The sequence below is a fragment of the Apostichopus japonicus genome, chromosome 8, assembly GCF_037975245.1.
Source record: "Apostichopus japonicus isolate 1M-3 chromosome 8, ASM3797524v1, whole genome shotgun sequence".
NCBI classification, from domain to species: Eukaryota; Metazoa; Echinodermata; class Holothuroidea; order Aspidochirotida; family Stichopodidae; genus Apostichopus; species Apostichopus japonicus.
This window is the reverse complement of record NC_092568.1, coordinates 13979505-14002175: the sequence shown is the minus strand read 5'-3', so window position 1 is coordinate 14002175 and position 22671 is coordinate 13979505. Positions and strand designations below refer to the sequence as shown.

The window sequence follows — 22671 nt, the reverse complement described above, 5'->3', positions numbered from 1 at the left end:
GTTCTTAACATAACTGCACGTGTTGTTTCTAGATGTCCTAAACTTACCCATATTACACCCTTGTTGAAATCTCTACATTTGCTCCCAGTTGAGTCTCGCGTCCAATTCAAGGTTATGCTGATATTATATAAAGCATTGAATGGTAACATTCCCTACATCAACGAATTGGTTCAACCGTATAAGACCAGACCTTGATTGAGGTCAGCGAGTGACACTTTTTGAGAGTACCTAGAACTCATGTCAGTTATGGTGATTGGTCATTTGCAGCCTTTGCTTGTAGGTCATATAACAACCTTTCACGTGAGATTTGAAATTCTCCAAATGTTGATTGCCTTAAATCCTGTTTAAAAACTTATTTGTTTACTTGTCTTTAATTAATTTGGCCATTGTATTGTTTTCTTACAAAGGGCTTTGAGCCTTTCAATTTTTTTTTGGGTGGGGGGGGGAGGGGTGTGCGATATATATGTGTGTATGTGTGTATGTATGTATGTATTAAATTTGTGTGTTAGTGTAAGAGTGGCAATTTCCAGCTAGGGACACAAATTTAGTAAGGTTTCCAGCCCTGCTTTCACTCAGTGTCTTTTGCATATTCACTCTCTTCATAAATTATAACAATACTGAACCTACCTGTAGTTACAGTATCTACTGGTTGCTTAAGTGCTATATTCATCTCATAGTTTACAAAGTTCAATGGCTTTATGATGAAGAAAATATGTTAATTTCATGTTAGCACCAAGCAGTTTAAATAAAAGGTATAACATTTGGTATGCACACTGTAAAACAGGAGTTCTGGGGCATTCCAGGAAGTTCATGGAACGTCGAGAGGACATAAAAATATTAACTTTACTTACTTTTTAGAGTTTGCATGTTTAGGAGGTTTCAGAATTTCACTTCTTTTGACTTCAAGTGATACTTAACCTCCACCAATATCAAAAGGATCCTTGACCTGACCAAGGGGACTCTACATACCATCTATGAAGCTCAACCAAACTACACTCTTAGTTATACAAGGTTTTCAGAATTTGGCCTGAAATGAACATTGACTTGCACCAATTTTCAAAGGAGATCTTGTTATCACTATATATAAGACACATATGTGCAGGCCATCTACATCTGCATCTTCACTTTAAAATATTTTCAGACTTTGCCACCCCCCCCCCCCCCCCCCCCGTCGTTTACTGCAAATGACCTTAAACATCCTCCAATTTCTAAAGTGATCTCGGTACTCACCAAAGAGTAACTACATACTATAAGAACAAGAGGGCAGCAATCCATGAATAAAGTTTATCCAAGCTTTACTGCTGCAGTTTTCATGTTTACAAATTTGTCAAACTTTGACCTCCACAAATTTCAAAATTGTTCTTGTATTCCTCACAGGGATTTACTGGCCAAGTATGAACTTCAACCAAGAGGTAGATGTCGTAGGCATCGCATACACACACACACGCACAGGCCATCACCACCACATAGATTCCTTTGGCATTCAGCTAGGGAGAAAAAATAAATAAAAACTCTAATCATATACATGTGCTACACCCATAATCTGTTTTTTCTCCTTTTATTCCTTGCCGAAGGCAAAAGGAATCTATGCCATGGTGATGGTGTGTGTGGACGTGTGTGCATGCATGTTAGCTGGGGGGATATGCTTGTGTGATGCTTTGGCTAGTAAACACTGAAACTACAAACTTGAAGTTTGAATGAACTCCTTATTTGCTATGTGGTGTTCCACCTTAGTGAGTACCAGAATGCTATACTTAACTTGTGAAGGTCACTGGTCGTGTGCGATCAATAGAGGCCATGTCTGAAACCTTGTTAACCCGATTAATCCAAAACTAAAGAACAGGTTGCATGAACTTCATACTTGCTATGTTGTTCCACCTTAGTAATTAAAAGATTACTATTGTTTTCTGTAAGGTAAAAGTTCATGTAAGATCAACAGTTGTCAAAGTCAGATTCTTATAAACATGATAATTCCAAACTTAAAGGCACAATTAATCTGTGAGTTCTCTGAATATACAATAGGCCTGAAGTAATCTTCAACAATTCAGTACTTGTATATATACAGTCAGCCAGGGAAATGAAAATTTGCTTCAAACAGTTGATCCTTTTGTATTGGGTGATTCAAACACACACAAGCAGCTGTTTATCAGTTTATAACTCTGAGCTTCCAATTAGGATCAACAGGTTATCTCAAATGCAGACCTGTCAACCTGTTTGACCCCAAAATAGGGAGAATAACATTTTTCAGGGCCAAAAAACCGGAGAATAAGGGGAAAATAGGGAGGTTGGAAATTTTCAACTGAAATTATATAAATACTCTTAAATAAATAGTCTGCAGTACCGCTCATGTATAACTGGACATGTGTACGCGCACAGGATCGTATAAAGACGTATAAACAAGTACAATCGCGTATAAAATCGTTGACAAACAAATTGCCGCGTAGACACCTCGTATAATCCCTGTACGAGTTTATACGCAGTTTATGCTATTGTGCTCAATGAATAGGGATGAAAGTCGCCGAAAGAATTAGTGAGATGTTTGAAACAGCCGTTTCTTAAATCGTAGTTTAAGACGTGATATTCACCTAGCATCGAAGAGGACGCAGGTAAAGTGTGTGCCGGCATAGAACTTAACTGTTTTTTGTCGTATACAAGTAGCCTACATGCGAACTGCACACATTCGGTACGCCACATATACAAACAAGTGACAACTTGTGTTTATTACACTTGTGCACCATTTTTGCACCATTTATTTTTTGGGCTCGTTTGACCTGAGTTTCGTTTATCAGAATGGGATGATTCGGTAGTGCCGTTTGGCCGTGACCTTTTTGGATCCTGCATGGCGGGTCACGTAAAAAGCACACTTGTGCACCATGGCATATGCACAGTGCACGCCATACTACTATACTGTATTCAGGACTCGACCAAGGCTAACATACAATAACGACATTGGGCGAAGTCTGAGAACTGACAAAGCAGCCTGCTATTGGTTGAGAGTCCCGAACAGCACTGTGTCAGTCGTAATTTGTTTGTAAACAATCAATCTAGTTTTAGATTACACTTATTACGCGATAGGCATAGGACTAACTGTTGGCTATTTTCAGAAATTTCGCAAGTGATGAAACATGAAAAAAACGGGAGAATAGAATATGAAACCGGGAGGCCGGGAGATTCGGGTAAAAACCGGGAGTCACCCGGTAAAACCGGGAGAGTTGACAAGTCTGCAAATGGTCTCAAACATGGCATTATTCTTTGTGATATATACTAGATGAATTTGGCTTTGGTAGTAAGTTTCTGAAATATTTCACAGAGAAAAAACAATGTCATGTAAATCTCATTCATTAATAACAATTAATAAAGGGATGGTTGGTGGCAGAGCTGATTTGCTAGCTCAAACTTGGTAAAAGAAAATAATCATTTGCTCATACATAGAACATCTATGTGTCTATATTCCACATAGGAAGACTGTTCTTTCTGGCATAACATTTTGGAATAAATATTATATCCTTACCAGTGAATTAATTGGTTGAAGCCCAGGAGTGTGTGGTACAGATAAGAGCTGGACATCTCTGATCTTAATTCTTGGATAAATTTAACTCACTTACCCTACATTAGTCAGGTAGTACAGGAACCACAAAGCTTTCAGGCTTTTTTTCCTTGTTTATAAAGGTAGTTAATTAGCCAACCAAATATGACAGGTCTATAAACCGTTTAGCTAGGTTTGTCATGTATCAGAAACATTTTTGGTTCTGCCAATATCCAATTAAGCATGTTGCTCATGGTTTCAGTTTCAATATTGCTGAAGTTTTGTTGTCATTTTAGAAGGCTTAGAGAGTGTGAGAGAATTAAATATTTATTATAAATATATAATATATGTAATATTTATTGTTCAATCTGTGTGACCTGGTCCAATACTTGATCCTTTTTCAGATCTGCACATACCTCATCCCTCTCCCCCCCCCCCCATAGAAAAAGAAAAATATAAACATCTTTGTGGCATGGTCAACCTGTTTGGACCCACATAGCCAAGTCACACATCATACATGTTGACTGTTTGTCAAATATTTATACATTCATGCTTGCTTAGGGGATCACCATGATATTCCTCTCTTTTAAACAGGTTGTTTTGGAAACAGAAATTACCAATAAGCCAGCCCTTCGTTTGTACGAAAACCTTGGATTCTCGCGTGATAAACGATTGTTCAGATACTATCTGAATGGTGTTGATGCTCTGAGACTCAAGCTCTGGCTAAGATGAGTAAGTTGAATACTGACAAAGTGTTATGTTATCCTTGTTTCATGTCCTAGTTTTAACCTTGCTTCTGCTTTCTAAAGAATTGTAAAACCACAAATAAGTTTTGTTTGATTCTTGTTAAAAGGGCACACTGTCTCTAGTAACCTTTAAGTGTTATAGAACACACCAAGCCAATACCAAACTGTACAGTCCAACTCCCTAATCAACATGAACAGGCCTAGAACTTCAGTTTTTGTCAGTTGCCAAAAACTGTAAGGGCTTAAAATGTCCATTTTCCTGAATTACAGCACATATCAGTAACTGTACAGTCTTTTGAGATCAGCCCAATAATATTTGCTGATAATCAACATTAATACAGAAATTCTAATTCTTTGAGCGACAATGGTCAACAGACTTACCATGTTTTTCAATGTTCTTACTGTCAACTGGCAGAAAAATGACTATCATTTTTATACTGGCAAGTAGCAAAATTCCACCGGCATTTAGCCAGTAAATAGCCAAAATTTTGAGGACTGGTGAATGTCACTCTATTGAAGGATTCAGGTCAGTCATATCATCAGCATCAAAGAAATATTTGCATAGTCACTAGTTTGTAGTACTGTATATCACGTCATGTGGACATATTAGATAAGGCCCTATGGTGACCTGATTCTGGGTTTTAGAAAGGTAGATTTCAAATTAATGTGAATTAAAACAACCTGATGGTACATGGCTTACATATTGATATTTGTATTATGTGTTTATTCATACAATTATTTCACTTTATGTACTCCATATTGAAAACAAGTGGCAGTATTTCGAGCTAGCTGTGTAGTGTTTGGGGATATTATAGTCTTGGTCTTGGCCACGTCGTTTGTAATACTCTTTTTCTTGCGTGCAAATTGTACATGCATCAGAGTCCATTTCTGCCTACCACGAATGTGCTTGCCCATTGTATTTACATGCCCGAGGATCTATCCGATACAATCGTCTTGGATGGGCGTGAAACTACATATTCTTTATTCATATTATTATTACAAAATCGCATGTCATGTGAGTTCATGTTTCTTCCACAGCAATGAGCGACGGTCTTGCAGTGTACAAACCAATCTAAGGCCAACTGATTGTTCACTGCGAGAGGCAGGGCTTGAATTAACATTTTTGGGGAAGTGGATTGGCTTCTTCGCTTTTTCCGCAAATCTGCCAAAAATCAAAGGAAAACATAAGATAGCTTGGGGGAAATGTGCAAGACCCTAGTATCAATCTAAAGCGTTGCTGCTGGCGTTCTCTTAGCAGTACAGCGGGAAAAGTAGATACGGGAAAATAGCTTCGTGAAACAGAAATGTACACTACAGTAGGCTGTACATACTAGGGTCTTAACAAGACTAGGGATACTATATTACTCTGAGCATCAAACTGGTACAAGGAAAACGACTTGCACCAAAACCAAATAATGTATCAGATATTTGAAGGAAAATGATATAGGATGAGTGACAAAGCATTTCCAGCCCTGCACCAAAGATGTCCTGGTGGGAGACAATATTTATTTCCATGCTCCTTTCCTGTCTCCAACACAACTATAACTCAGTTCAGAAATTCTAGGGAATTTTTAGTGGGCAGTTTTTGCCATCCTTTGAAAATACATGTTATGCTTCACCTTACACGTGAATGGGAAGGGTGTTTTAAGTAGTGCTCTGAAGTTGCTGTTGAGTGGTTCATGTGATGTTTTCATATTTTAGGGGGATAGGTCATGTAGGGGTCATCTTGGCTAGGATTAAAATAAATGAAACTGTTGTCATTGCACATTTAGGAAATGGGTAAATTTGTTTAATCTTGATCCTCATGATTCTTTAGTAGTTTGTTATTTGATAGGTATTTAAGGTAAAAAAACTAAAGAAAAAGTAGTAGTCATTGAGTTAATGTTCAACATGTTTGTTTTTTTGTACAGAAAGAAAAGTAAAAAAAAGTTGCTTTGAATAATTATACTTGAGCACTGGTCTTTCTCTGCCATTTATACATGACTATTTCTGGGTTTTAATGTGTCAGATTTTAGGGTGCTTAAACTACTACATTTATCATAGGTTAGTTACCACAGTTTCATGGCAATTTTTCACATGCAGTAAAATACTGGATTTCATGGACAAGTGGAGGTTGTCCAGAAGACATGAAAGAAATTTTGAAAATTGAGTTTCCTTTCCAATTACAGTATGTGTAGTTAACTATTGAAATGGACAATATAAAATGTGTGTTAGTATGGTTATCTTCACTTGTGTTATTGAGACATGAATAGTATTACACAAATATGATTGTATGGATAGGGATCCTGATAAAAGACTTTTGGATAATCCAAGTTTTACTGAAACTGTTTAGGAAAGTGATGGTTAAAGTAGAACGATAGTGACAGGAAAAAAAATCTCCTTTTCATATATAATGTAGTTTATATGTTACCAAGCAACATATTTTTTTAATTTTTCAAATAGCACACCGGAAAGTTATCAAAATGGGAATTAAAACATCGTTTTTTCGTCTCCGTAATTGATACGAATTTATGAATTTGCAAACACCGCAATGACGTTGAACAGCCCTCAAGTCAGTGAATGACGTCTTTGTGATGATCTTTTGTGTTGTGCACTGTTCAGTACAGAGCTGTGCGTGCATTTCGTGTCAGCATAACTGTTATTTTAGTTTAATTTTCCGGCGTAATGTTCAAGACATAAATAGATAATGAATATCATGGTGTTTCTTGATTACTTCACCACGTGTTTACAATATATTTGTACGAAATTTGCGACGATTTCGCAATGATTTTGCAATATCTGAAGAGGTAACTCGCAAGTAGGGTTGGGCGATATATCGAAAATTATTATTATCGCGATAAATTTTTTTCAAGACGATATTTTTTGAGGATTGAACAAATGACGATAATTTCTTGTGAAAGAAATTTGAAATAACTGTGGATAAAAATGCAATTATCCTTTCTCCGTTTTATGTGTAAATGTTATTCTAGCATTCCATGGTTAAGAAAGTTGAAAAAAAAATAAAGTTTATCAACTTCATTCACTGACTTTTGAACTTCGTAAAAAACCCGTCCTTTACAACATTAACTGTATAGAGAAAAACACCTCGAAAATCAGTAGAGAAATTACCAATTGTGTACGAACAGTAAGTTGGTACACCTTTCAAATTTTAATTTGAAAAAAAAATAAAGTTTGCGAACACACTAAAAACAACAAGGAAAAATTATCGTAATTATCGAAATATCGCGATAATTTTTGAACTATTTATCGTGACGTTAAAAAGCAAATATCGCCCAACCCTACTCGCAAGCTGACCTAAAGTAACGTAAATCACAAGATCACGTTGTTGGCGGGTTTTATACATTGTGCTGTATGAATGTGCTCACTGTTCACTTACCTGTCTAACTTGCACAATAATAATAGGGATGATAGTCTCAAACGTAGATTAGTATAACATCCGAAAGAAAATCCAAAGTTCTAAACAAAGTAGAATCGCTTGCTTGCACTAGGCCTACTGTAAAACATAAACATTACTTGTTCCGTACGTTATTAAATTTAACAGAAAGGTTCCATTGAGCTTGAAATACAACCGCATTTGAACTCAATCGAGTGGTTAGTCTAGCTCTAACAATTTTCTCACTACATGCAATACCTATTGCGTTTATTCACATGCAGTCCTCGTGGTTTGGGCTTCAGGAGGAATCATATTCTAGCCCAACTTCACGTAGGTCCGCAAACGGTACTTTCACACTGTGCAAACATTAGTGACAGTGTGCGCTACCGTAAGTAATACTTACAAGATGTTTTGTTTCGCTCGAGCATACATACGCTTGGAAAATTGAAAAAAACTTATTGTAGAGTCCACATTCGTTCTGTTGCACCCCCTACAATGCAATTTTTTGGCATTTTGCTAGTGGTTTACGTTGTTTGTCGAGTCCAATATAGAGTAGGTTGCAACTAAACTTACACACTAAGTGCACACTGCTGAAGTAACACTATGCCGAGCTCACTTTGTTATCATCATAATGACGTCACAGGTCACTGTAGATCATGTGATCATCATATCGCTTTTCAAGAAAAGCCCAAGTTTTGTTTAAAAAGTCAACAAGTTTAGGAATTTTTTTCAGCCTTTCCCAACATCGGATTAACTTGAATTTTCACATGTGTAAAACGGAAACCAACTAGTATACTCTTGAATAAAATTGTATTTTTTCGTCAATGTTGGAAATCACTATCGTTCATCTTTAAGGTTAGTTATAATTATTTGTCCTTCATTTGAGAGTACAATTTCACTGATTTTAATTGGTGACTTTGCACCATAGGAGCTCTTCTTTATAGTACTTTTTCATTTTGATGATAATCATAACCTATGTAGTCATGCAGGCATGTGGGTGAATGTGTGTGTGACGCCTTGCTTGTTAAAAAGATATCATCTCAAGACAGGAAGCTTGGACCAATCTCATATTTCGTGTGTTAGGAGTTGGGTAAAAGAAGTCTATTGTTTTTGTGGAGGTCAAAGTTCATTTGGGGTCACCAGGGGTAAAATTGTGAAAAGGTGGCCATACATCTCCTAAATTACTTCTTAATGCATTGCCTACTTGCCATCAGTCATAATTTGCCAAACATACAACAATTTAAGGAATTTTCAGACAAGTTTGCTGTTCTTGCTATTATGAATATTTTCAAAGATTTTCACCCAACACCAGTTGTTAATGGAACATAGCTGCTCTTTCAATCTTAGTTTTTTATGCTTTGATTGTGGCAGTGTAATGGAGTAATAGCGATATTTGTTGCACACCAATCTGCAGCTAAAAGACAAGATAGATAAGTGGAGAAATGTACAAAGTGGCGCTAATCGAGTAGAGGTTCAAAGTAGCAGTGAGGTACTGTATATAGGCTTAGGACTCACCCACGCCTAGTGACTGTATGGTATATGCCTAGTGTATACTAGAGGAGCCTCAATGTAACAGAAGCCAAGCTATCTTCGAAGTATTTTTGCAGATGTTTCATTTTCAATGATTTGAGACACTACAATAGGCCTAGCTGCTTATTTATGATACTGAGACATGTTTACTTTGTTCATCACTTACCTTTCGTGGGAAAAAGTTTAAATTTCATACTGCACAGACACACAATTTTCCAATGTGCAATTACGTAGCCTTTCTAATGTGCAATTACGTAGCGCCATGTATCTGCCTAATTGCCAATAACCTTTGTTCACAGAAAGTATTGATGTTGAAGATCTGTACTAGTGTACTGTGGAGACTTGAACAGCAATAGTGGCGAGTGAATTTTGCTTTAAAACATGATTTTTCATGGTAGAAATCATGGATACTTTTCATACATGGTATATGGGATTTACCATATTGAGTACCAGAATCCTGTTGCTTGTGAGGTCTAATCTCATTTGAGGTTACCAGAGGTCAAACTCTGAAAACCCTTTTACATGATATCTAACTATGGGAATTGTGGATACTTCTCATACTTAGTGTGTGGATGCATCACATTGAGTACTAGACCACTTTTGTTTTTGATGGAGGTGTGTATTGCCACCTAAAGTAGACTGACCTGTGTTTATCATGTCATATTGTAATGGTACAGTACATCAAAATAGTAGTTCAGGCCATATTGTAACAGCTATTTTTGGTTAGCAAGCAGTAGTCCAGTGCATGAAGTCATCGAAACCTCAATGCATTTTGCATGCTAGTAATAGTTGCCCCTTTACTACAAATTGCGAATTGTGTACACATTTGTTTCACAATTGACCTGATTAAGATGCTTAAGCCCATTGCCACTTTTCAGCAGAACTATTACATAGTGATTTTTCTTTACCTTCCAGAAACATATTCTGACTGCAAGACAGTGTAGTGTGTCAACACCTGATGTCTTTGCCAGTAACTTCACGCTTGTTCAAATGCTGTCTTTTAGCTGTACAAATTGTTGCAGTTCAACAGTTCCTTTACAGTTTACTCGCAGAGATATTCATTGACGAGAAATTTGTCCACAAACAAGCATTGTGTAACTTTGCAGTTACAGAGATTTGAATTGAATTGGTCAATTTTCCTTTACCATCTTCTAAGTTTCTTTAGTTGTCTCTTTTTTTTTTATTTTTTTTTTATTTTGATGTTACCATTGGGAAAATTGTGCTTGACTGTAGGGAACATATCACAGGACTTACACAAACAAATGGTTTTGAAAATATCTGTACACTTTTTTGTGTTAGTAGACAGTATAATGGTTATTATGGGACATATTCACAACCACAAAATACTCTAAAAACCTACAAAAGTGTACCTCTTTCCAGTGCTGTAAAGGTATGAAAAAGATCTGCACACAAAATTTGCTCTTTATGCAAACATTTGTTCACAAATGAGCTCATTCCTGAAACATTTGACATATGTTGCTAGTTTTGTTAACTGGCTCCAGAATAGCAATGGTTTTATATTTATTCATATGTGGAAAAACCAGTAAACCTTGTGTGCTATTGTCTTTTCAGCCATACCCTGTCAACCATCAAACTGTTCAAGCATAATGATTTAAACAAGTCAGGAAAGCCAAAAAGGGAGAAGAAATTTGTTTTCAATGATATGTTATCAAGTATGCAAGACAGCTCATGTTAAAGATGCATTATACAGGATGCCAATTCTTAACAACAAAGTGCAAAGCCCACATTAATGATTGTTTTTAACCTGCAAGCAAACTCTTGTCACTCTTTTAGTTAAATAACATAGACTGTTTAGGACAAGGTCAGTGGAAATGGATAGCAGCATGAATCTTTGGCCCTGCTTTCTTCGTTCATGAATGTACACAGTAATGTACAGTAAGGTTTGATTTGATTAAGGTTTCTTCTTGAAGGGCTTCTTTTGTCAGAAATATTTACTAGCTTAAAACATGGCTTCCAATTTATTTAGAAAGTACTTTTTGTTTCCAAGTTTATGTTGTCAGAACTACATTTGAATAGTAGTCATTGTTAGGTACCTTGTCTCAATGCTTGATGCAGTTGTATCATTCTTTAAAAGCATTGGAAAAGTGTACATTTAAATGGAATTAAGATTGTTTAGATATCTGTAGTGTTTAGTCCATGCCAGAAGTTTGTTTTGTGAAAGTAATATTTTGGTCCTCAACATCTAAGAATAATTTGAAAAGTAAGATTCTGATTATTGGCCCAGTGAGTCCGTTACTGTTAATGCTAACTTATGTGGAGTTATGGTTCCTGTAACTAATATGCTACTGAATTGACTTTCGTGCCTGAGAATCTACTGATTAATTTGTTTTAATGAAAGTTTATTGCAGTAGCTTACTTGGAACGATTATTCTCATGGTTATTTTATACAATGCTTTTGAAATAATAATGCTTCCTTGTGAAATAAAGATGGCGGTAAAAGAGGGAGTTTGTGTTTAACCTGTGTTGATTTTTGTGCCCTTTTGTTCATTAATGAGAAAAGAAGCTGTTATTGCTAGATAAAAACAAACTGGTAATGTAGCAAGACTACTGAATGAGCTGGTCAGAGACAAAAACATCAATAACTTTTTGAGCCTGGTGATATTGCGATGTGCTATTATTTCAGTGAAACATCCTGTATCTCAACCACAGTGTCCTGCGGATTGTTATCGCAACCACCATATACAGTATATAATGTGTTTAACATGGTTACATCAAACTCTGACAAGGACATTAAAATAAAGACACCTCAATTTTCCCACAGTTCGTTTTCAAAATCACCAAAATAAGTTTTGCCTATGTCATCTTATTTATACAGGTACACTTATGCCTGACAAAAGGCATCCGAACCAAGACGTATCTGTGTTCGATTCGCTGTTTGTCATGATGTTCGTGGTAACCGTCAAACATTCTTTGTCTTCATCGTAGTGTCTCGTCTTCTATCATCTTCACCATCAAAACGTCTAAAATTTGAGCAAAGCAAGCGAAAAACAAGACATGGAAGTCGGCCTACAGCCTCTAGGTTTAAAGCAAAGGGCAGAATATTTGAACTTATATTCTGCTCTATGGTTTAAAGTCTTTAGCTTACCTTACAACAGAGGCTCATCAAGAGTTGAAATGGTGGATATATGAAAGCCATGCCTAAAATGGTGCCCCAATCCAAAGTGTAACACCAGATATGGTGATTCAAACAGATTCGTCAAAGTCAGGTTTGGGAGTCCTTTGAGGTATGCAGCAAAACTTGGCACATAAATGTACTAGAGCTACAAGCAGTGTTTCTAGGGCTCCAGTGTTTCGCAGAAGCAAGTATCAACCTATACGTTCTAATAAACACGGACAATACATCCACTCTCAGTTATGATTAACATTTAACGAACGGGGGACAAAAAGTAGGAGCCTTCAGCCAGTGTTGCACAGCAAATATGGGTCTTTTGTCAAAAGCATCAGCTACCATCCACAGGAGAGCACATCCCAGGCAATTTTAATGTAGAGGCAGATGACCTGTCTCGCCGTTGGGATGATGCGTCAGACTGGATATTAGAAAACAAATTCAGAAGGTACATGGTCCTTTCCAAATATATACTGTATATATCTCTTTGCAAGCTGTCTGGTAGCCTTGACTACTGGATATAGAGGTTCAGAAATTGCCAAAATGGGAGTTTACACTAGTAAACAGGGGCATACAAAAACTAGAGATGACCCTTACTGGAACCATAAAAACTTCCAAGCCAGGCCAAGTATTCACTCTCCCATTTTTGTAAAATAAGGTGACTAGCTCTGCAACAAATTTTAGTGATTACCTAGTACGAAAAAAATTAGACAATCGTCCTAAAGTGAAGCAAGGTATTCATATCCCATTTAGAAACCATTTAAAGAGGGGTGAGCTGCCTGTTTGCCATGTTAGCCGCAGCGGTTATAGATACCTCAATCTTCACAGCGCATTCTTCTAAAAGTGCAAGCACTTATGCAGACATGACAAAAGTTATGGCCATTGATTATAAGAGCTGGAGACTGTTCTAGGCTATCTAAATTCAAAACGCTACCTACGTCAGGTCTCATATGCTGGTTCAGCGCCATATATCTTCTCGTCAGAGGTAGTGAAGCTTTGAAACCACACCTTTTTTATCTTGTGCAGTGCCCTGTAGTATAATTTCAAATTTAGACAAAAATTCACTAGGCCTATAGGGCCTATACCTGCAGTGAAAATTCTCAACGAGTGGCATCATGGGTCGCTGAAAATGCACATGGGTTGCTAGCGCAAGGTTGTAATGGTTATACAACCGGCCAAATTATTGGCGCTTATTCTGTAGGACGATATTGGTCAACAGTCTCAGTATGTGGGTATGATGAAGGCCCAAAATGTGTAATATCTCGGTCTGATTACCAAGTTCTGACCTTATATGAAGTATGAACAAGAGCCCTGAGGTATGAATACTTGTGATTAGAACTCGAATAAATGTAAAAAAGTATTTGAATACATCACTGGATTTCATTTGGGGGAGGGGGGGGGGGGGCAAGACTAGCACAAAGCAATTTTTTGGAGGGGGGAATTGCCGCCTCTGGCTACGCCACTGATTCAGTGTCGAATGGGTTCGATTTTCAATGATCTTTATTACTTGATCGGATATTGAAACAAATGTTGTCGAAAATCACAATGCTCTAATTATCTTCAAATGTGTTTTATAAAGTATAGCACTCCATGTGTGTTTTATCGTATCTCATCGCCATCCTAGATAATATATCGTGTAATTTTTGCCTTCACATAGGCCAACCATTATTATGTCTCGGTTAATTATCTTCATGTAATGTAAAGGGAGATGAGAGATTCTACTTCACCCCCACATCAGAACTATGAGGAAGCCGTGTGGGCGTGAGTGTGTCTATGAGTGAGCAAAAGAAAAGTGTCGCGATGTCCTCCTAGAGACCTAGACCATAAGTGCGATCAAGTTAAAATTTGGTGGATAGGTGCCTTGACTATTTGAACTCATTTCTGCCTGATTGATGACATCTAGGTCAAAGATCAGAAGCCAAGAAATTTAAAAAATGTATTTTTGCCATTTTCTGCTTGTCAACATGTAGGAAAAACTGCATTGAACCACACGATATGTAGAGAATGAAGAGACGAATTTTAAAATAGGACAGGATACTGTCGGGTTGTAGGTTTGATCAATTGAGGTTAAAAATAGGCTGTAAAATTGACAGGCTACAAAGCGTACTAAACACCGCCGCACGTCTCGTTACTAGAACTCGGAAGTATGATCACATTACCCATACCATGATCGAACTCCACTGGCTCCCGATACGTGAACGAATCAACTACAAACTACTTCTGATGGTGTTCAAATGTATGCACAATGTAGGACCAAGCTACCTCACCAACTTGTTTCAGCTCCGACCATCATCCCACACGCTCACTTCGCTCTTATTCATCGCTGATGTTACTCATCCCTAGAGTAAAAACACAGACTTACGGCTTGAGAACGTTCGCATCCAGTGCACCGTGCCCGTGGAACCAGGGGCGGCGATCTGTTTCAAATATTGGGGGGGACATTTGCTTGGATGCAGGCGAATTACTATCAAAGCGGAGCGCCACCATTGGTTGGCGCGCAGCGTACAAGAAAATTTTTGGTTTTGATAGCCCCCCAGATCACTGGAAATGGCACTTCTCGGGCTTGAAAATGACCAACCAGATGTACACTTTTGCCTGAGAACCAAGTTTTACCTAATTGATTTTTTTCTTCATTCATCATACCTTTTTTCAAGATTGTCACCAGTCACACATCATGTTCGACTTCATTGCATCTCCTGTGGATCATTGCGTTGTAGGTAATTCTACGTAACGCCCCTTAATACCCGTCAGCCCCACTTTTCAAGGTTTTAAGCCCATTATTTGTTCAGAATAATAAATTCACTTCAAAACATACCCATAATGTTGCACAAAATTTAATCTATGGACAACCAATATAGAAAACCCCCCTCAACCCCTAACAGACCGGTCAAAATTGCACGAGTAGAGGGAAGTATGATGAAGAATGTTGTTCAAAGAATTTTCGAAAATTCAGACACAGTTAAATTATTGGTGTAAAAATATTGAAACCTCTTATAACGGCTACTATAAAACTTCGATATCATAGAAAATACCAAAAAAATATGCTCGAGGGGGAGGGCGGTCTCCACCCTTCACCCCCCCCCTCCCTTGGCTAAGCACCTGCGGTTAGAAATCTTGTAGGAAACAGGCCAAATGGAAACCCAGTGAACCCATATCGATGTGGATCATATGTGTGATTGTACGTACTTACACTCATACACAAGATTCCAACCAAATTTCATTACGGATGCGGTCCGTCTAGCTATTCATTTCGAAAAAAAGTAAAAACTACTTTCGGTCATATATAGTAACAAATTGTGACACGGTTAAACAGGCGCCTTGTGAGGAATTTGCCAAGGGAGGGGCAAAGCTTGTACCCAGACTATCTAAGCGTAGCGCCACCATAAGTTGGCGCGAAGCGCAAAAGAAAATTTTGGCCGAAAATGCCTCCCAGATTGCTGGAAATGGCACTTCCCAGGCCTCTTAAGTTGCATCTAAGCATTTTCTATTTTGAAATTACTAGCGATATCATAAAAAAATACAAAACATATGCTTAAAAAAAAACTATGCCACCAAATATTGGGGGGGATATTAGATACTATATCCCCCCAACAAAAATATTGGGGGGGGGACATGTCCCCCCGTCCCCCCCATGATCGCCGCCCATGCGTGGAACTCACTTCCAGGATATGTAAAAATGTGCAATATACATGTACTGTGGCGGCTCAAATCAGCTATCAAAAGGTTTCTTTTCACCAAAGCATAAATGTTATAATTGTTATTATGTTAAGCGCTACGAGAATTATTTCATAGTTTGTTTGGCGCTATATAAAAATTGTTTATTATTATTATTATTATTATTATGATAATGATGATGACGATGATGATGACTCTTCAATTGTAACATCAAGGGGAATACCAGCCAAGACGACTTAGAGGTACCCAGACGGGTACGAGAGAGACATGATATCAAACTATTAAAGGTCAAGTGACACGTAACAGATTTCCTTCAAACTTATACAAATTGAAAAGCTACATATCAAAACCCTATATTCCAAATTTGGAGTTCCACAATTGTTTCTTTGCTGTTTTAATTAAGTTAATAACCAAGCTAATTCCGTAAGATAATGACGTCACGGGGGAACCGCCAATGTTACCAAAGCTAGATATGCCTAATATGCTAACCGAGATCAAAGCCGTAAACAATACGTCACGGACAGTAAACAAAATATCCGATGAGAATGGGTGCACAACAGTACAAGAAAGTTTCGTGTTCGTCAAACACTGTATACAGCGATAGCTTAGTACCAGTGCACTCAGCCAGCCTACTGTAGCTGCCTAAGTACAGATTGGCTTGGACCTTCGAGCGAATCGCCGTCTACAAGACAATGCCGTTCCTTCTCTATTTGGAGAAAGTATCTTCAAATCTCCAGGAGATATAGAAACAAGTAGACCAGTAGTTGCGAAGCTGGATCGGAAAAGAGTAAGTGTATTTTCTGGCCTAGGCCTACTACAACAAGGACTAACTTGGTATTATTACTAACTTACAGTAGGCTAATTCTTATAATTTCGTTCAGTTAGTTAGGCCCTAAATTAGGTACGGCGACGATAAAGTTAGGTGTAGGCTAGGGCTATATTAACTTTTATCTGTGGTACATCATGAAAAATCCAGAATAACAAGCATAAGATGTTTACATGTCATTTTGCCCAATATTATAATGTGCTCCCACCTATCTATATACTCAGAGTCATAGCTCATATGTTTCACAGTAAATGACATCCTTATATTTTGCCATTTTTGTTGGTAGGGCTGCAATTTTTGTTACAAGAGAAAACGCTTGTGACAGGTACTTTCAAACATATCAAACTGCTTTCTTAAATGAACTTTCATAACTTCCTTCTTATTTTCTTTCCCAATTTTCAATACTTAGATTAATCTAGAAGCTGTTCAGCAACCAACTGCAGTGAAAATAAAGGCAGGATTCTGCAGAATGTACATCTCCATCTAAAGGTAGCATGATCTTATAGACATGTGCTTGATATTACCGAAAAACAGTTGGGAAATGGGGGAGGGGAGGGTGGTGACAGGCATTAAAGATTTAAGTAGTCAGTTTTGAACGGGATAAAAGGAATCTCCACCAGTAAAACATCGAGGCATGTAAATGGGGGGCAAGCTACCAGACAAAAAGGAGGCAGCAGTATTACTGCCGAAAGGTCCCCATAAATAGGTTTTAATAGAGTGATGAATGGGGAGGGGGGGGGGAGAAAATGTGGTACAGAAGTGTAAGCTAGGGTAATACAAGGAAGAATGGAATACTTTCATACATCTATAGAGTATTCTATAGCAGAAGTGAGTACAGGGGCCAAAATTTTAGAAACAGTACTCGTTGAAAGCAAAATAGCAATTAAAACTGCACATTGGGCAGGCTGACTAGGGGATAATATACATTGTATTTTATCCATCATATCCGCCTGCCTGACAAGAGTGGATGAGGAGGCTATACCTGATGGCTTCACAGGAAAATATAAAGGCTACATCTATAGTTACTGAGAGAAGGGAGATTACATTGTAGTTATACTATATGAAACCAAGCTGAAGTCATCTGCAATGCTCATGGTGTGAGTGGCCCATATTTTTGCAGCCACATAAAGCAGGAGGATATGCTCTCCTTCAGAAAAGATAAGTGAACCATCTAGGCAGCTGACCCCTGTCCAAGAGCAGCCTACTGTATGTGTGTGGTATAATAAGCGTTTATTCTAATTTTCAGTGAATGTAACACATGTATGTAGAAGTCCAGTGTTCACTGGTCCCCCTACCACCATTGAAGTTGCTGACTGGACCAACAGAGACAAGAACACCATCAAAGCAACCAGGGCCATCTCACAGTGGCGATGATGGTCCGTCTGCTGCTGTGGCATCCACATCGGGATACACCGAAAAACCGCCAGGTAGTCCGGACTACAATCCATCAGTTAACTCATCTGAACATGACAAAGATGACGCTTCAAGGTAATTTTCAAGATTGATAGTAGACTAGTCTGGAAAATTAATTGGTGCCATAACTTTCTGGAAAGAGGATCATTATTAATTTTGACACCAACACTGTGGGGTAGTCTGGAATGTGTGGTGAGGCCATCAGTCTTTACTTAAATTAGCATATACATACTGTATCTGGTAGAGTTGTCACAGCTGTATGTGAACAAGAAATAAAGGCACAAACAAGTAGTTGGATTTAACAGAGTATATTATATCTTCACTTGGCTGGATATCTGCTACTGAATACAAATGGTGAAAGTAGCATCTTATACACTCTTTTACCATGGATTACAAGGGGATGGGACAGGATGTTACTCTGTCCACATGTTTACTTTACTACATAATCAGTGGTTAAGCTACTGAGACAATGACCACACATCCTGCTGAAGATTACATAATCCATAATATTAGGTGCACAAACAGGTGAAGGGTTTTTGTTGTAATCAGTAAAAAATATATTGGAATTGTTCAGGCACAAGTTGTCAGGTTAAACCTGACCCATGTATCCACACCAATTGAGGTGTACTCAGCTGTTGCCTTAGTTGGGCATCCAAAGACTTGACTGACAACTGTGCCATGCCTATTGACCGAAATGGAGTGATTGGAATGCCTCTATCTAAATGGTATGTTTTTATGAACTATTATTATATTATTCTTCATATCTTTACTATTCTACAGATTATGTATGGGAACTTCTTGACTGCTTGCAACAACTTCTGCAGAAGTGGAACTCTGGGAGAGGAGTGTCCTGTTCCTGCCAGAAAAGAGCCCCCACCACTTGCAAGCTCCTATATTCATCCGAACAGGATGCCATAAAAAAACACAGCAGATTTCAAAAGCTTTGCTGAAGTACTGTAGTTGATGGCCTCCCAATTTCTAATTTTGTTTCATTGTAGTGGGGAGCAATCGACTCTGTGAATCGTCTGTTCGCATGATGTTTTGGCACAGCTGCAGAGCAGTGTTAATTAACAGGTCGCTACCAGCCTTTAGGGAAGTTGCTAAAAGTTTACATTAAAGTTTTACTTACATCTGGTTTCCATTGTAACTAACTAAATGATAACATTATATTTAAAAAAAGTTCCAATGACAAGTACTCCTCTATAGAGAGCTTAGACTTCATAAATATAAATTTCATGCTGACTTACTATTTGTATGTAACTTTGGTGTTTCAAACATATTGCCAATTTTTTGTTTTTCTCAAAAAGAATTGACAGAAATTTGCTGTTTGTTCCCTGCATGGGATAAAAGGTGATTTTTTTTTTATCCCATTTATGATCAAGTAACCTTGATATTCCATGGATTAATGAACAATTTCAGATTGATTCTCATTACACTTTTATTAAAATGAAAGCCTAAGCTCTCCAGATCCCATTGACATAGTGGTTTAGGGTTCTTTATTCAAACTATTCTTCTATTTTAACCTAGTATATTTGAGGTTTCAATCATCCAGATTTTGTTGGCAGGCTACTAGAAGTGACAGCTTTGCTTACAAGAGAGAATACATACAAAAAATTAACTTGAGTTTTTATTATTTATTACTGTTATGTACTTCCCAAACTTGAAAATGTAAAATTTCATCCAAGATTGTAGTTAATACCATGAACCAGAAAAATGTAAGCTGGAATTCCAAAATGTTCACCATTCAGCCACAAAACAGACAGGACTGAACCCTGTTTCTATAAAACTTTGCAGAAATGATACTATGACTTGGCATAAACAGTCCATATTCTCACAGTCTTGATAATTTAAATCCTTCATGCTGTTCAGATGGTAAAGCTTCTCTAATCCTCCTTACTGCATAGGATGGGAGAACAACACAATATCCTTCCCTAAAAATTGCTAGCTCATCCGTGCAAGTTGTCTGTATGCTCTGTGTCTGTATTTCCTGTAAAATAATCATATGAAAACCAGCTATAAAAGATGAAGACACACAAAAGCTTGGTAGCCATCTGGGGACGTCAATTTTAAAATAAATTTCTATATGATTTCCAGAATTTGCTTGGCCCCTAAATCTGCCTCCCCTAAAGTAAGCCTAGCTATGCCATTTATACAAACTGATCATTGTCATCATCTCGGGGACTAAAATTTGTAAATGGATCGTGCACAAGCATGGTGGACATTTTTTTTGTGGCATTTGGTTCCATGGCTCAGTGTTAATGATTACTATGTCAGTCAGCATGATAAGGGTTAACCTCAAGGGCAATACACCAGTTTTTGGTCAAAATGACCTAATCAGAAGCAGGTTTTGAACATGGTGCACAAATTTTCTTGATCAAATCTATATCTTAATGTTATTCCTTTCACAACGAAACAAAACTAAACTATGAATACACCCTCTGTATTGTTACATCTTTCAACAGCAGGTCAGAGCAATGAATAAAGGTATACAACAAAAATAATGTATTCTATACTTACTCTTGGATCCTGTTTTCCTGTGCACGTCCACCATACTGTTGACGGTACATGTAGTAGGCTGTCTGAAGAAACAATGGGTTCAGGCACATAGCTTCAAAACCTGGGTGTAAGGTGATGCATGCAGCACCTTCTTCATCCATCACAGTCCTTATCTATTTCGCTGCAGCATCTACACTCCCTTGCTGTAGGCATCACAGCACATTGGCCACAATGACACCTGTAAACAATACAAACCAGTTCAAATAATAAAGAGCCAATTCAATGACTTCATACCAACCTCAATTATTGGGGCATACTGTACTAACATGTCAAAATAGAAAAGGGGCACCTCTGAAGGGCAATCTACTGTTGAAGCTCCTTACAAGTAACATCACTAGTAAGGAAGGGGTAGCCTCTTCTTAGAAGTCTTGCCTCTGTTGGGACAATGCTGCAAAGGAAAATAAAAAAAAGGGCGGAGTGTATAGCCTAGTGGTTAACGCCGGCGTCTCCCAGTCATGAGATCCCCGGTTCGATTCCCCGCCGACAGCAATGTGTGTCGTCTGGCAAGGGTGTTGTTCAATAACAACTTCCCGACATGGACGTTAAATGGATGTGTGCCGAGAGATTGGCTTCGGTCAGCTTGCGAGTCTATAAGCCTCCATGGCTTCTTTCGCGAGTTCCTGCTTGCGGGAAGATCGCATATACATACAAAACAGGCCGATATTGCCTCGTTTCCAACTCTTTCCCACTTCTGAATCCATTCCCTAGATTGAGAAAATCTGGTTATGAAATTAGCTCAAGCGGAAATGACAAAAAGCTGGTGTGAGGTGCCACCTTCTCCCTCCCCCCCCCACCCTTTCCCTGATTTGTGGTAACTTCACTAATTTGCCACTAGGCCTACAACTGCTAGGAAATTAATAATAGGCCACCTCTGAATTTGTTGTGCACTCTTCCAATTGGCTCCTTCAATCTACTAACCAAATGAAACATGTCTGTGTGACATGTTCCTGGGGCATGTGCTGCCACAACTTTTAAGGAAAATAGTAACTTCCTTAACTTTACTCGACCGCACATTCATGTTAATTTTGCTGCCCCATCAACAAATTGGCTAGCTAAGTGTATGAGCAAAGTTAGGAAACATCGGTTCTAGGCCTAACTAGTGACACAACTATCCTATATAAAGTATAGTATTGTAATATTGTGTCGAGCCCGGCTCCTCCGATAGTAAAACTATATCGGGACTCGCGATAGAAAGGTACTGGGATATCTTGATGCCGTATTTATGCTTCTTCAGGAGATGTCTCGAACGGGCGAAAACAATGAGTTCACAGAAAAACAATTTGACAAGATCGGATTTGATTAGTGATTCGGTATAATTTCTTCTCTGTCGATTCTCTTACAAATAAAACTAAATTACAATGATTTGACTTGACTTGACTCCGTCAATTAAACAATTAGAAAGAGTGATGAAATGGTGACGAAGCAACGAACTGATCACGGAGCGCTGACGGAGTGATAAATTTCTGACCTCTGTAATGTTTTGATTAGTATACTAAAAGTAAATACTGCCCTCTGATATATAATAAATAATGTTCATGCATCACGTATAAAAGACACAGATAGGTTGTCAACAAAGAAGACAGAATAAAATCCATCGTAATCATAAACATCGTTTGTCTATCTACTATCTTGAAACATCACATCTTCTGGCGACGAGTTTAGGATACATTTTTCAACATGGCAATGATCGGAAAAATCGAGGATTTTTCCGGAGAACCATCAGAATGGCATTCGTACCTAGAACGTTTCGAGGCCTATGTTAACGTAAACGAGATAGCCGATAACAAGCAAGTATCAGCGTTCGTTACTGTAATTGGGCAATCAACGTACCAGTTACTGAAGAACTTGTGTGAGCCTAACAAGCCATTAAACCTAACCTACGCACAGCTAAAACAGAAA

General features: G+C 38.0%; 1 protein-coding gene and 1 long non-coding RNA gene across 3 annotated transcripts in view; one reads left to right on the top strand and one right to left on the bottom strand.

The window, feature by feature from the left end:
* The window catches only part of LOC139970541 (uncharacterized), a 32489-nt gene extending 20851 nt beyond the window's left edge, over window positions 1-11638 (top strand). The window contains exons 4-5 of the mRNA XM_071976325.1: window positions 4121-4258; window positions 10091-11638. Of these exons, the coding sequence (XP_071832426.1) occupies window positions 4121-4258 (138 nt within the window). The 3' untranslated portion in view covers window positions 10091-11638. The remainder of the gene's footprint in view (window positions 1-4120; window positions 4259-10090) is intronic.
* An 8197-nt stretch (window positions 11639-19835) lies between these two features.
* Window positions 19836-22671, bottom strand: part of LOC139970546 (uncharacterized) — a 28306-nt gene continuing 25470 nt past the window's right edge. The window contains exons 2-3 of one of the 2 annotated variants that reach the window (XR_011794167.1): window positions 20734-20950; window positions 19836-20203 (exon numbers count right to left, since the gene is read on the bottom strand). This is a non-coding gene — a long non-coding RNA (uncharacterized lncRNA). Of the gene's footprint in view, window positions 20204-20733; window positions 22241-22671 lie in introns of both variants that reach the window. The other variant, XR_011794166.1, reaches the window with a different exon arrangement.